This window comes from Hyla sarda, chromosome 13, assembly GCF_029499605.1.
Source record: "Hyla sarda isolate aHylSar1 chromosome 13, aHylSar1.hap1, whole genome shotgun sequence".
NCBI classification, from domain to species: Eukaryota; Metazoa; Chordata; class Amphibia; order Anura; family Hylidae; genus Hyla; species Hyla sarda.
Genome location: NC_079201.1, coordinates 19,718,391 through 19,733,349, shown reverse-complemented (window position 1 = coordinate 19,733,349; position 14,959 = coordinate 19,718,391). Strand labels below are relative to the sequence as shown.

Below are 14,959 nucleotides of genomic sequence, written 5' to 3'. Positions count from 1 at the left end.
ACCTGTTCCTGGGGTCCGCACTACTTCTGGCTCCTGCGGCGTCCTGCGCTATTGCTATGGGCTGCGCAGCTCAATGATGAGTGACGTCCTCAACGCGACATCATTGCGCACAGTGACATCTCAGGACACCGCCGGAGCCAGAAGTAGCTCGGACCCCAGGAACAGGTAATTATAAAACCGGGGATGGGGAGGCAATGGGGCAGCGGTGGTGGTTGGACTAGGGAGGATCTCAGGACAGGCAGGGGGAGAGTAGCGGGTGGCGGCTTCTGCGGGGCCAGGGGGGGTATAGCCGATAACTTATACCGGAATATCGGTATAAGTTATTGGCCATCGGCCTTAAAGTTAACATATCAGTATCGGCCCTAAAAAAATCAATATTGCTTGATCCCTAGTAGCAAGATCAGCTGCGTATTTTTGCTACCCATTGACTCCTATGGGTAGGAAAATATGCAGCAGCTAAATATGGCAGGTGGGACCCTCCCCTCAAACTTGTACAGAAGCCATTTGGACATGCGCCATTTTAACCAGATAATCCTTGTCATGCACTTTACCCGTCAGGTGAGAGTTTCCATAAAGGACCAGCACCTCCAAGGTATAGACCAGAGCAGTATACTGGGGTAAGAGCACGTTCATAGAATGTTCCCAAACCTGTGGCAAAACTCCACCTCCCAGCAGCCAAAAATTGGGGAATACTCCCTAATAACATACATAATCCATTCTTACTGTGGTGCCACATGGCTGCTTTTCTATGGTGCAAATTAGGGATGTCCCAATACAGATACTGGTATCAGGACCGATACTGGACATATACTCGTTCAAATGTCCCCCCATACCTATTTATATACTCGCCAGTGGGACCCCCGCCAGCAGGTATCCCACACGGAGGTGCAGAACTATGCAACGTGCTTCATAGCCGGGATCTGTTGCTAATGGCGATCATCACCGATTGCGGAGACGTCCAACATTAACCTTTTAGACGCCGCGATCAAAGTTAATTGCGGCATCTAGAAGTCCTGACGTTAACTGCCGGTCAGCTCAGGGATGCTGATCGGGATCACCACGGTGAAATCGCATGGTCCCGATCAGCTGTGAGGACGGCCAGAGGTCCCTTTACCCTGCTCTGTGCCGTCCAATCGTCTCTTCCTGCTGCCAGCCATGACAGGCATTAGTAAAGGAGTGCCGATAACACTGATCAATGCTGTGCTATGGCATAGTATTGATCAGTGTATGCAATCTACAGATTGCATGTAATAGTCCCCTATATGGGCTAAAAAAAATAAAAAAAATATATAAAATAAATGTGAATTAACCCCTTTCCTAATAAAAGGAAGAATCACCCCCCCCCCACCTTTTTAAAGTATTTTTTTAAATATAAAAAAAAGCTAAAAAAAAATTAAATGAAAAAAAAAAAATTTAAATGTCTTCACCAATTGTTTTCATTAATAAGTTTCACCAAGTACAGAAGTTAAATAGTAAACATTTTATTTTTCTACAATCTGTAGTCACTTGGGTTGATGAATTTGGATTGATGGCTCCCAGAATGATGTTTCCCTCACTATCCGGCACCCAGGAGGCATTAAATCATGGCTTATAGCCAAACTAGAGACGTGTCACATGGGTATCCTGGTTATCAGGGCCAAGACGTTCCTGTACGAGTTTCAAAGACTTCTAGGAAATTGGAAGAATTAACAGAGGGCTGTACATTCGAGATGAGCGAACTTACAGTAAATTTGATTCGTCACGAACTTCTCGGCTCGGCAGTTGATGTCTTATCCTGCATAAATTAGTTCAGCTTTCAGGTGCTCTGGTGGGCTGGAAAAGGTGAATACAGTCCTAGGAAAGTCTCCTAGGACTGTATCCACCTTTTCCAGTCCACTGGAGCACCGGAAAGCTGGAACTAATTTAAGCAGGATAAAGTCATCAACTGCCGAGCCGAGAAGTTCGTGATGAATCGAATTTACTGTAAATTCACTAATCTCTACTGTACATGTATGAACAGGGAGGCTGGGAAAACATCTACCTGGAACAGTGATTTCTAACCAGGGTGCCTCCAGCTGTTGCAAAACTACAACGCCCAGCATGCCCAGACAGCCAAAGGCTGTTCGGGCATGCTGGGCATTGTAGTTTTGCAACAGCTGGAGGCACCCTGGTTGGGAAAACACTGACCTGGAAGAAAAGACACTATGTCTAGGTCAAAACCATATGGCTGAATAAAGTGCGCTGGTTTATTCTTCATTTTTTCTTTTTTTGGCCAATGTGTGACAAACACCGACAGGTGAGGTGAACATCGATCATCTGTCAAAAACGGTGGGATATTTTTGGCAGTGAAGGGGATAATCTATGACAGCCATTTAATGTGCGACATTCACTCTCTCTTTCACATTTATCTATTCTCTACGATCCTTTAAGTTCATATATCTATCTATATTAGGGATCGATATCGTTTTTTTTTTTTAAAAGTACCGATAATCTGTCACCTTTCAGGCTGTTAGCAGATTACTTATACAGATATTACGGTATAAGTTATCGGTTATTTCTCCACCCCCCCCCCCCCCCGAATAAGCGACTGCAGATCATTGATTTAAAGTGGGCGCTTTAAATCAATGAACTGCAGCGGCTTTTGCAGGACCAGAGGCCGCCGCCAAACCGATTATCGGTCGATCCCTAATATACGTTTTTATAATTTTCACTCCAAAAAACTGTGCAAAGTCAAAAACCGTATGGTGAAAAACTGATGGAACCGTACGCACATAAGGTTCCCATTGACTCCTATGTTAGAAAGAAAAAAAAAAAAAATGTATACAGTTTAATATGGTTTTTCACCCGGACCATAAAACGTGGTAGACTATGGTTTTGGGTACGGGTAAAAAAAACTGGACAAAACCGTATGAGACGCAAAACTGATTAAACCGGATGATGCGTTTGACATAAGGTTTACCATGTTAAGCCAATGCATACGGTTTTCTATACGGTTCCGTACGGTTTTTAACTTGAAACCACATACGGGAACTGTATAGCAAAAACATGGTGTGTATGCAGCCTTATAGGACAAGCTGCTAATGTGTGGGTGCAGGATACCCCAGGACTTGTAGAGTCCGGACTGATGGCCACACCAGGGAGCCTACAGAGGGATAGGCAGATGGGTTCAATGTCCAGCCTGACCTATACAGCGATCCCTCAACATACAATGGTAATCCGCTCCAAATGAACCATTGTTTGTTGAAACCATCGTATGTTGAGGGATCCGTGCAATGTTAAAATATAGGAAGGAATACTCACCTGTCCCCGTCGCTCCAGACCGTCCTTGCTACCTGGATGTCGCCTTCCATCGCTGTCGCCGCGTCCCCATCACTCCAGACCGTCTCCGCTGCACGGGATAGTCGTTCCTTATCGCCGTCGTCACATCGCTAAGCACGCCGCTCCTATTGGATGATGGGACTGCGTGCGCGGCGACGTGATGACGACGATTGAGAGCAACAGCGATGCAGGGGATCCCGATGAGGACGGTCTCGAGCGCCGGGGACATGTAAGTGATTGTCACTGGACCACACGGGGCACCTTAAACGGCTATCCGGGGGCATTTGAAGCAGTCTGCGCTGCCGGATAGCAGTTTATGCAATGGCTCCGACATACAAAAGCATCGTATGTTGAAATTATCATATGTCGGGGCCGTCGGAGGGGGGGGGGGGGGGTGTCACTGTATATGCAGTCTGTAGCATAGAGGGACTGTGACTAATGTGACTAGCATTACACCTTGTATGAACACATACGGTAAAGTTGAGCCAATTCTTGTATATAAGGAAACGCCACACAGACATTTCTGAATTTCCCACGTATGGAACAGATTCTATAAGTGACTGGTCTGCCCTATTACCCAATCATAATTAAGAACTGACTGGCCATACGCCACGATTTTCAGGTTTGGATAGATCTGGTTACAATTTATAAATCCTAAAAATTGGATATACAGCCCCATTTAAAATAAAAAATACCGTCATAAAGCCCTGCAGAGACGCGACATCCTCAAAAGCAGACAGTAATGGAGCTGAAGAATGGGCAGAACACATGAGGGACTTCGTGGAGTAAAGGTGGTCTCACATAGGGCAGATTTATCACAACCTGTATAGAGGAAGTGGTGCAGTTGCCCATAGCAACCAGATTGGTTTCCGTGTATAAAAGGACTAATCTGAAACTGAAAGCAAACTGGTTGCTATGGGCAACTGCACCACACTTCCTCTATACAAGGTTTTGATAACTCTCTCCCTAGTATGTCTCCAGCTATTGCAAAACCACAACTCCCAGCAAGCCCGGACAGCCAATTACTGTCTGAGGAGGTCACGTGTCTGCAGGGCTTTGTGTTTTATTTTTTTTTTATGACCGTGTTTCCCAATTAGGGTGGGTTCACACCATGTTTTTCAAGTACGTTTCCCGTATACGTTTTCATTATTGAAAACGTATGCACCCGGTTGCGTACAGTTCGCTTGCAATAAGGTTTTCTTCCGTACTCAAAACAGTGGTTGACCACGGTTTTGTCTCCGGTTTAAAAACCGTACTGTAACCGCACACTTTTTTTTTAAAAACATGGACGTCAATGGGAAACGCACGTGTATACGGTTCCATACGGGAAACTATACGGTTTTTACTTTGAACATGCGCATTTGCATCCTAGGGTCCCCACCCAAGACCCCTCCCATTAAAAATGGACAACATTTTCAAAAACGCATGTTTTTTTTTATTTATAAAAATGGACGGAACTGTATGCACTTTTAAAAACCGTATACGGTTTAAAAACGCATAAGGTTTACTTTTCCCCATCCTTTTTTTTTGCCATACGGTTTTCTTTAGAAAAACGGATTGAAAACAGTATGGCAAAAACATGATGTGAACCCAATTTTAGCTGTTGCAAAACTACAACTCCCAGCATGCCCGGACAGCCAACGGCTAAGAAAAAATGTAATTATTAATAACTCCAATGATCTGTGTCCCTCTGTTTTAGTACACTTTTCCCCTAAAAAGACAAAAAATAAATAAAAAAAAAGTATAAAAAAAAAGTGCATCATTTTTCTAAATAATAGATTATGAATTTGGCGCCAGATTAGCTTTACGAAGTGCCTGTTCTCTTCAGTGTGATAGAATTACACTGGGTCTTGGGCTGGCGTGTGAAGCTCCGTCTTTCAATACGCAGTTATATGCGGTGGGGTGCGGCGAGAACGGGGCCTGGGGAAGGTATTCCGGCGTCCAATTCACAACCAAAGTTGATTAAAATAAAAAAATGTACTATTGCGCACAGCGCTGCGGTGTAATTTTATATATATATATATATATATATATATATATATATATATATATATATATATATATATATATATATATATATTTATTTTTTTATTAAAAATAAAGTTTGGACCTTCCTGAATAATCCGTGCACAGTGGTCAGTCCCTTGCGGCAAATGATGGCTTTGCACGGATCCGTCACATGACAGATTGCTATAGCATCAAAGAGCTAAACACGTGTGAACGGAGATCGCGCCCTGAATTCAGAGCTACCTTTGGAGGTGGGGGCGAGGGCCATATGCTAATATGTCATTAACTACTTGAGGCCTTACTGCTCACTTGTCTGCGCTGACTTAAGACTATAAGAGGAGGTCACGCCGCGATGTGCAGACACGTCAGACATGCATGTTGGCATCCTGCCAAAATGGGATGCCGACCTATATGTGCCCGGACCGGCACTGCCCCATTAACTTCAATGGGCCAAAAAGTAGTCACTAGCAAAGTGCATAGGGTCAGAGGACAAACTGTGCCTCCAGCTGTGTCTCCATGTAAGTTGGGAAAAATTACCCAAACAGTCTTAAGCAATTAGTGATGCCTACCCAGCCTAAAAGGGTCCAAACTGGAATTCTAAAAAGGGGCGTCACTGTAGGATAGACCGTTTTATGATAGGTGAGAGCCTAACCACTGATCGTGAAAATAAAAGAGGCATAAGCATTTGGCTGCATTCACACTGCAATTGGAGCGTACAGCTGCCGGATCCGGCTGGGGGAGGGGAAAACCGTGCGCTCCCATACCCCAGCCAGAACGGCTCCAAACTCCATTGACTTTAATGAGCCGATCCGGAGTCAAACAGTGACTCCGGTCGGCTCATTTCTGGCCCATATCCGGTTTTGTGACCAGACCTAAAACCGCAGTAAACTACGGTTCAAGGTCCGGTAACAAGACCGGATACGGGCAAAAATGAGCCGACCGGAATCACTGACTTCAGTCGACTCATTAAAGTCAATGGAGTTTGGCGCCGGTCCGGCTGGGGTACAGGAGCGCACGGTTTTCCCCTCCCCCAGCCTGATCCGGCAGCCGTACGCTCCAATTGCAGTGTGAATGCAGCCTAGGGCTGGAGTTCACACCCCGTTTTTTGCAATACAGTTCCCGTATCAGGTTTTTGGATGAAAAATTATTCCTCGAAACCGGACTAAACTGTATCAAAACATGTGTACAAATTTTAATCTGCATATGGTTTGAAAAACGATGTCCGGTTGCATCAGTTTCTTAAGAAGTATGGTGAAAGCCGGAGGGAACCATGCAAAACGGACACAACCTGATCTTCTGGCATACGGTTTTCAATACGGTTCTGTACGGTTTTCACATTGAAAATGTATACGGGGACTGTATTGAAAAAAAAAACGTGGTGTGAACCCGGCCTTACCCTGGGTTGAGTATCCCAATCCTCCCACCCATCCCCCTCAGCACTCCTGATCACTTCGTTGTTGGGGGCACCATTCAGGTGAACAGTAACGATGCACAATGTTCCATAGACAAGTGGATGTCCAAGAGGTCGGACCCCCGCCATCTTAAAGTGATACTCCAGATAAATGCCATCACTTGTGGCACCATGGTGTGCATATTCTTTGCCCGTGTTGCACATGGCGGCACATAATGCAGGTTACAATGTGGGGCTCCCACTTTTCACGCCTAGTAGAAATATATTAAAGATCCTGTCAGCATCTCTTCCTCCACCACGTTGTCAAGCTGAATGAGAACTATTTTTGTACTTTTTTTTTTAAACCTAAAAACCCTATTAGGATATTGTCACACAAATGATCTGCTGCAGATTTTATGGTGTGTTCAACCATGTTACATCGATATTAGAGATGAGCGAACTTACAGTAAATTCGATTCGTCACGAACTTCTCGGCTCGGCAGTTGATGACTTATCCTGCATAAATTAGTTCAGCTTTCCGGTGCTCTGGTGGGCTGGAAAAGGTGGATACATTCATAGGAAAGTCTCCTAGGACTGTATCCACCTTTTCCAGCCCACCGGAGCACCTGAAAGCTGAACTAATTTACGCAGGATAAGTAATCAACTGCCGAGCAGTTCGTGACGAATCGAATTTACTATAAGTTCGCTCATCTCTGACATCTCCAGCAGACAGTGTAAACATACCCTTAGGCCCAGTTCACACTACACAATTTGCAAAAGGCAAATCTGAATTGATCTCAGTAGAATTCTCCTGCTTAGTTCACATTGAGGAAGCTTTATAGAACTGGATTCGGCTGGAAGCCTCCACATGTTCCATCTTCCGGTGGGATCTGCAGAAGTCTCGACTTGAACGGTCTTTTCCACCACTCTGTTCGGACTGAGTAATCTCCGCAGATGAAGTGGCGTTGCGGTATCCGGCAGAAGACTGAACATGTTCCTCCTTTGGGCTGAATCCGCAGGTAAAAAACTCACTAGAGTCAATGGGACTTTCTGAAAACTCATTTCCTCAGGAAAAATAAAGGATAATTGAGGCAGCCCATTGGTGGTTGTAGTACTGTGCAATGTCAAAAACCGTATGGTTGCTATAGGCAACTTGGCAATCTCTTCCCCCATTTTTTTGCGCGTACGCCGTTGACGGCGCGGTTTAATTAACTATATATTTTTATGGTTCGGTCATTTTACGCACACTGCGATGCCACGTTTATTTTTATTATGTTACATATTTTTTATATGGAATTTGGGAAAAGCTCGATTTAAACTTAACCCCTACAGGACCCATGACGTACATGTACGTCATGAGACCGCTCCTGTTCTCTAACGTGGGGCCACGGCATGGCCCCGCGTCATAGCGGGTCGGGCCCGGCCTCTAACAACGGCCGGGACCCGTGGCTAATAGCAGCACTGATCATGACGCCGTGCACTATTAACCCTTTAGACGCGGCGTTCAAAGTTGATCGCCGCGTCTAGAGTGAAACTAAAACGTTGCCGATTAGCTCAGGGAGCTGTTCCGGATCGCCGAGGCGAAATCGCGGCATCCCCAACAGCTTAAAGGACAGCCGGAGGGTCCCTACCTGCCTCCATGCTGTCCGATCGCCGAATGACTGCTCAGTGCCTGAGATCCAGACATGAACAGACAAGCGGCAGAATCATTGATCAATGGTTTCCTATGAGAAACCACTGATCAATGTAAAAGATCAGTGTGTGCAGTGTTATAGGTCCCTATGGGATAACAATGATCAGTGTGTGCAGTGTTATAGGTCCCTATAGGAGCTATAACACGGCAAAAAAATAAAAAATAAAGTGATCATTTAACCCCTTCCCTAATAAGTTTGAATAACCCCCCTTTCCCCCCCCATTTAAAAAAAAAAAAAAAAATAAAAAAAGTCAAATAAAAATAAATATATGTGGTATCGCCACGTGCAGAAATGTCCAAATTATAAAAATCTCTCATCAATTAAACCGCACGGTCAATGGCGTGCGCAGCAAAAAAATTCCAAAGTCCAAAATAGTGCATTTTTGGTCACTTTTTATATCATGAAAAAAATTGCGATCAAAAAGTTTGATCAACACAAAAATGGTACCGCTAAAAACTTCAGATCACGGCGCAAAAAATGAGCCCTCATACCGCCCCATACGCAGGAAAAACAAACAAAAAAAGTTATGGGGTCAGGGACGGTTTAAATGTCCCTTTAGACGCTGCTGTCAACTTTGACAGCGGAGATCTAAAGGGTTAATAGCCGGCCGCGGCAATCGCCTCATGTCTGCTGTTAATGTCGGGCCCCAGCCGGAATGGCGCAGGCTCGAGTCAGGAGCCCGCGTCATACACAGCTTGCCGCCTCGTCCTTGGACGGCAACTGCAACCTTTGAAGTCTAAAGTGATGAATACAAACGGTATAGTGCGTCATCTGTTTATCTACATTTGTGGGCTCCAAACTGGAAGCTCCAGCTGTTGCAAAAACTACAACTCCCAGCATGCCCGGACAGCCGTTGGCTGTCCGGGCATGCTGGGAGTTGTAGTTTTGCAACAGCTGGAGGTCCACCGTTTGGAGTCCACTAACGCAGACTGAAGATGCTGGATGTAAAAACTCTTCTCTGCCGACACCTGTGCCGAGATTCCATGACGCAGGTGTGAACAGCGCCTTACAGTGAGCGTGTAGTATATACTAATTATAGGAGGCTATTATATACACCACACCCATCGGATTCCCCGGCAGCGGTGACTACACCGCGTATCACTGTATCTAGATACACAGTCCCTAATAACACGGCCAGTCAGGATCACGTGAAGATCTAGCCGCCATCTTCTCACGTGGAATTAGATCCTGGAAAAGCTGGGTGACAACCGGCAAAGCCACTGCTCTCCCGTTCTACTTCCCACAGAAGTGGACAGATGTCGCCCAGCTTTCCCCAACTCCTGAAAAGTTAAGTCATAAGGGGAGATTTATCAAAACCCATCCAGAGGAAAAGTGGCTGAGTTGCCCATAGCAACCAATCAGATCGCTGCTTTCATTTTGCAGAGGCCTTGTTAAAAATGAAAGTAGTGAGCTGATTGGTTGCTATGGGCAACTGGGCCACTTTTCCTCTGGGCAGGTGTTTTGATAAATCTCCCCCATAGGCTATAGTTGTGGGTTTCTCCTACTAAACTATATAGACTTACAATGCCTTTCAGGAGTATGGAAAAGCTGGGGGACAACCAAAATAGCAGCTTTCTCGTTATATACATAGTTGTCAGCCAGCTTTGCTAAACTCCTGAAAGGCAACAGTCTATATTTACTTTCATATGTATACAGTGAGAGTTGCGGCTGCCATAGTAATGGTAATATCAGTTGCCACCCAGCTTTCCCCATACTCCAGAAAGGCAATGCAGGTATATATAGTGTCCTAAGTATATAGAAGAGTCACAGCTATATCCGATGACTACCTTTCGGGAGTTTGGGAAAGCTGGGGGACATTTTTACACTGCTGTAGGATGTATAATGGGAAAGCAGTGGCTTTACATGGTGTCACCCAGCTTTTCCAGGATGGGATATTATAGTTGGCAGCATAATTCCACGTATGAAAGAGATGTCTATTCACTTCCATAGGCTGTATAATGGGAGATCTTCGGCTGTACCAGGCTACATTGCCTTTCAGGTGTTTAGGGAAGCTGGGTGGCGACTATTTACTTCCACTGTACGGTAGTTTCATCTAGTTGTCTCTCGGTGTCCTAAAAAGCAAGGTACTTGATACAGAGCTATAAATTATACAGCCTATGGAAGTTAGCAGACTGCATTGCCTTTCAGGAGTGTGGGGAAAGCTGGGTGACAACTGTTCACTTTTACAGGATGACGATGTACAGAGCTGCAGCTGCCATGGTCGCAGTTATATTGGTTGTCACCCAGTCTGGTACACAGCTTTCCTAATATACATCCTGATTTATCCTATGCAAGCGATCACACTACACTGTCATTCAGGAGGTTAGTAAAGCTGGGTGACAACCGGTATAATCGCTACTAGTGCAATCTCTGCTATCCCTTTACACGTTTGTGTAGGGAATAGACTACACTGCCTGTCAGGAACTTGGAAAGGTTGGGTAATAATTTCCATAAGATGTCTAGTAAAGTAATGGGTGCTGTAGTAGCAGCTTTCAGCTTTTCCACACTCCTGAAAAGCAACGATATACAGAGCAGGCACAGCTCTTCCACTATGCACCCACAGCTTGTTTATATTACACTACTTTCCCAGATATTAGGAAAGTTGGGTGACAATATAGCAGCTACTAAAACAGCCACAGATCTCACATTATACAACCTATGGGAGTTAACCATCACCCAGCTTTTCCAAACCTATAAAAGACAGAGATGAGCGAAGTTACAGTAATTCGATTCGTTTCGAACCTCGCGGCTCGGCGGTGCCGAGCCGCGAGGTTCGTGACGAATCGAATTAATGTAACTTCGCTCAGCTCAATTTTTTTTTATACGTTTGGAAAAGCTGGGTGATTGTATAATGTACTGTATTCACTTCCATAAGTTATATGTTGTAAAAGATGTCTGTGGTGGTTGGTTGTTGCCCAGCTTTCCCATACCCCTGAAAGGCAATGTAGTCTGATATAGCTGCTACTACTACAGCTCTGCCATTATGCATACAGCAGTAAATCGACTACATTGCCTGTCAGAGGTTTGGAAAGGCTGTGTGATTGCTAATTATTTCCATAGGATGTCTAAGGAGAGCAGGGGGGCGCTAAAGTAGCTTTTATGTCAGTAGTCCAACTTTTCCAAACTCCTGAAAGTCTAGTAGTCCAATAAAGCTACAGCTTTTCTATACAGCCCATGTAGGTGAATGGACTACATTGTGTCAGGATATTGAGAAAGCTGGATGACAGCTACTGCTGACACCACAGCTCTCCCATTTTAAATTCTACAAAAAAAAGTGAATTATTGTCACCCAGCTTTTCCAAATGTCGTCCATTTATGTTAGAGCTGTGGCTATTGTATTAGTGATGTGCCCATCAGAAGTGTAGTAAAGCTGGATAACAATACTATGGAGGCAGCTCTGCATTACATCCTATAGAGGTGAACAGGCACTACGGCTGGGCAGGACAGTGTAAAAGACATTTTTATGGAGGTCACCGCTTTGCTATACATCCTATAGACTCCTGTCAGGACTGTGGTAGAGCTGGGTGAGGAATCATGGTGACTACTGTACATTCTATAAAACTTGTCAGGACTGTGGTAGAGCTGGGTGAGGCAGACATTTTCTCTCTACTATAGACTCCTGTCAGGACTATGGTAGAGCAGGGCGAGGGATCATGGTGACTTCACTACATATCCTATAGACTCCTGTCAGGGCTGTGGTAAAGCTGGGTGAAGGAGTTATCTTTACCATACATCCTATAGACCAGCGTTTCCCAACCAGGGTACCTCCAGCTGTTGCAAAACTAAAATTCCCAGCATGCCCAGACAGCTGGATGCACCCTGGTTGGGAAATACTGCTACAGAATCCTGTCAGGGCTGTGGTAGAGCTGGGTAAGAGTCATTGTGTCTGAACTCTACAACCTATAGGCTCCTGTCAGAGCTGAGGTAAAGCTGGGTAAAGTAGTAATCTCTACTATACAACCTATAGACTCCTGTCAGGGGTGTGGTAAAGCTGGGTAAAGTAGTCATACCTCTACTATACATGCTATAGGCCCCTGTCAGGGCTGGGGTAGAACTGGGTGAAGCAGTCCTCTCTACTATACATCCTATAGACTCCTGTCAGGGCTGTGGTAGAGCTGGGCGAGGCAGTCCTCTATATATCCTATAGACTCCTGTCAGGGCTGTGGTAGAGCTGAGTGAGGCAGTCCTCTATATATCCTATAGACTCCCGTCAGGGCTATGGTAGAGCTGGGTGAGGCAGTCCTCTATATATCCTATAGACTCCCGTCAGGGCTATGGTAGAGCTGGGTGAGGCAGTCCTCTATATATCCTATAGACTCCCGTCAGGGCTATGGTAGAGCTGGGTGAGGCAGTCCTCTATATATCCTATAGACTCCCGTCAGGGCTGTGGTAGAGCTGGGTGAGGCAGTCCTCTATATATCCTATAGACTCCCGTCAGGGCTGTGGTAGAGCAGGGTGAGGCAGTCCTCTATATATCCTATAGACTCCTGTCAGGGCTGTGGTAGAGCTGGGCGAGGCAGTCCTCTATATATCCTATAGACTCCTGTCAGGGCTGTGGTAGAGCTGAGTGAGGCAGTCCTCTATATATCCTATAGACTCCCGTCAGGGCTATGGTAGAGCTGGGTGAGGCAGTCCTCTATATATCCTATAGACTCCCGTCAGGGCTATGGTAGAGCTGGGTGAGGCAGTCCTCTATATATCCTATAGACTCCCGTCAGGGCTGTGGTAGAGCTGGGTGAGGCAGTCCTCTATATATCCTATAGATCCCTGTCAGGGCTGTGGTAGAGCTGGGTGAGGCAGTCCTCTATATATCCTATAGATCCCTGTCAGGGCTGTGGTAGAGCTGGGTGAGGCAGTCCTCTATATATCCTATAGATCCCTGTCAGGGCTGTGGTAGAGCTGGGTGAGGCAGTCCTCTATATATCCTATAGATCCCTGTCAGGGCTGTGGTAGAGCTGGGTGAGGCAGTCCTCCATGTATCCCTGTCAGGGCTGTGGTAGAGCTGGGTGAGGCAGTCCTCTATATATCCCTGTCAGGGCTGTGGTAGAGCTGGGTGAGGCAGTCCTCTCCTATACATCCTATGCACTCCCGGTGTCATGGCGCCCCTATCCCGGTTACGAGTCCTCAGACAGGGGCCCCGGTCTCCCTCCATACAGAGGGCTCGGTAGTGAGGCCATGCTGGGGGTTGTAGTCCCCTCCGTCCCGTGTAGAAGACATAGAGGACAGATAAATGTCGCCGCGCCATGTCAGCCCGCAGCCCAGGCCGCACAGCCAACACAGAAAAAGAAAATGGCGCAGAGACTAAGTCCCCACCGACTGATCACTCACTTTCACCCGGGGAAAACACCGGCAAAAGCGGCTCCAGGGCGGCCGGGGACGGGGCAATCGGGGAGATCGGATCGGGCTGAAGCCGATGGTGTCCTCCCCGGGGGGCTGGGGGTCGGGATGGCCGAGATGTGAGGGGCTGGAGGTGAACAAAGGAGCCGGTGAGCGAGCAGACGGGACTTAGTCTCTGGACGCCATGTCTGCCCTGTTCTAGGAGGAAGGAGAGGAGGAGGGGAAAGACGAGAGGGGCAACCGGGGACAAACCAGGGGGACCGGGGCAAATAAAGGGGGGACGGGGGCAAATAAGGGGGGCACCCACCCCACACACCCGGTACTCACCGTTCGCCCGAAAATTCGAGTCAATCTGGGGGGGAAGAAAAGAAAAGATCAGGGGGGTGATCAGTACAACAGGGGGCGCTATGTACCCCAATAGGGTAACAGTAGGGGGCGCTATATACCCCGCGCGGGGGTAACTCTAGGGGGCGCTATAGCCGTACAGTGTGACCCCCCAACTAAGTTCACAGAATGGGCCACAGTAGTAATATAGGGCCCCCAGTGTGTAACTACTCCCGGGAATCACACTTCACAAGGGGGCGCTATACCGGGGTGACCGGCCATGTGCTGGGGGCACTTACCTGGGAGTCATTCTGACTGGTATCCCCGCTCATGGTGACCGAGTACAGGAGGGGGAGGGCACGGAATGAACGGGGAGGGGGATGCAGGTGCTAGCGGTGCAAGGAGGCTGCGGAGCGGTGAGTGCGCGGTATAGAGAGGAGAAGAAGCCGGGCACGGCCAGCACAGGCAACAGCCGAATGAGAGTGGGCAGAGACGATTGTGTAACAACTAAGTCCCGATTTGGATGCACTGCGCAGGCGCGGAGAATTTAAAAGGACTAAGGGAGGAGTGATGGAGCGGGATTGGCCACGCCTCTTCCGCACTCTGGCTCCTCCTTCTCGGGCGCTGGTGACGTCACTGCTTGTTACTTTAGTGACCGCGTCCTGGCCGGTCGGGATCGTGGACTTTGCTCTGTGTTTACATAGAATGAGCATTGGTTTCGCCTAAAACTATAACTCCCAGCATATGCTATCAACTACAACTCCCAGCATATACTACCAACTACAACTCCCAGCATATACTACCAACTACAACTCCCAGCATAAACTATAAACTACAACTCCCAGCATATACTACCAACTACAACTCCCAGCATATACTACCAACTACAACTCCCAGCATATACTACCAA

The 14,959-nt window shown here is 46.7% G+C and overlaps 1 protein-coding gene across 1 annotated transcript in view; it reads right to left on the bottom strand.

The window, feature by feature from the left end:
- TOP1 (DNA topoisomerase I) overlaps positions 1 to 14,567 on the bottom strand; it is a 41,744-nt gene extending 27,177 nt beyond the window's left edge. The window contains exons 1-2 of the mRNA XM_056549726.1: positions 14,349 to 14,567; positions 14,053 to 14,077 (exon numbers count right to left, since the gene is read on the bottom strand). Of these exons, the coding sequence (XP_056405701.1) occupies positions 14,053 to 14,077; positions 14,349 to 14,381 (58 nt within the window). The 5' untranslated portion in view covers positions 14,382 to 14,567. The remainder of the gene's footprint in view (positions 1 to 14,052; positions 14,078 to 14,348) is intronic.
- Between the last annotated feature and the right edge of the window lie 392 nt (positions 14,568 to 14,959).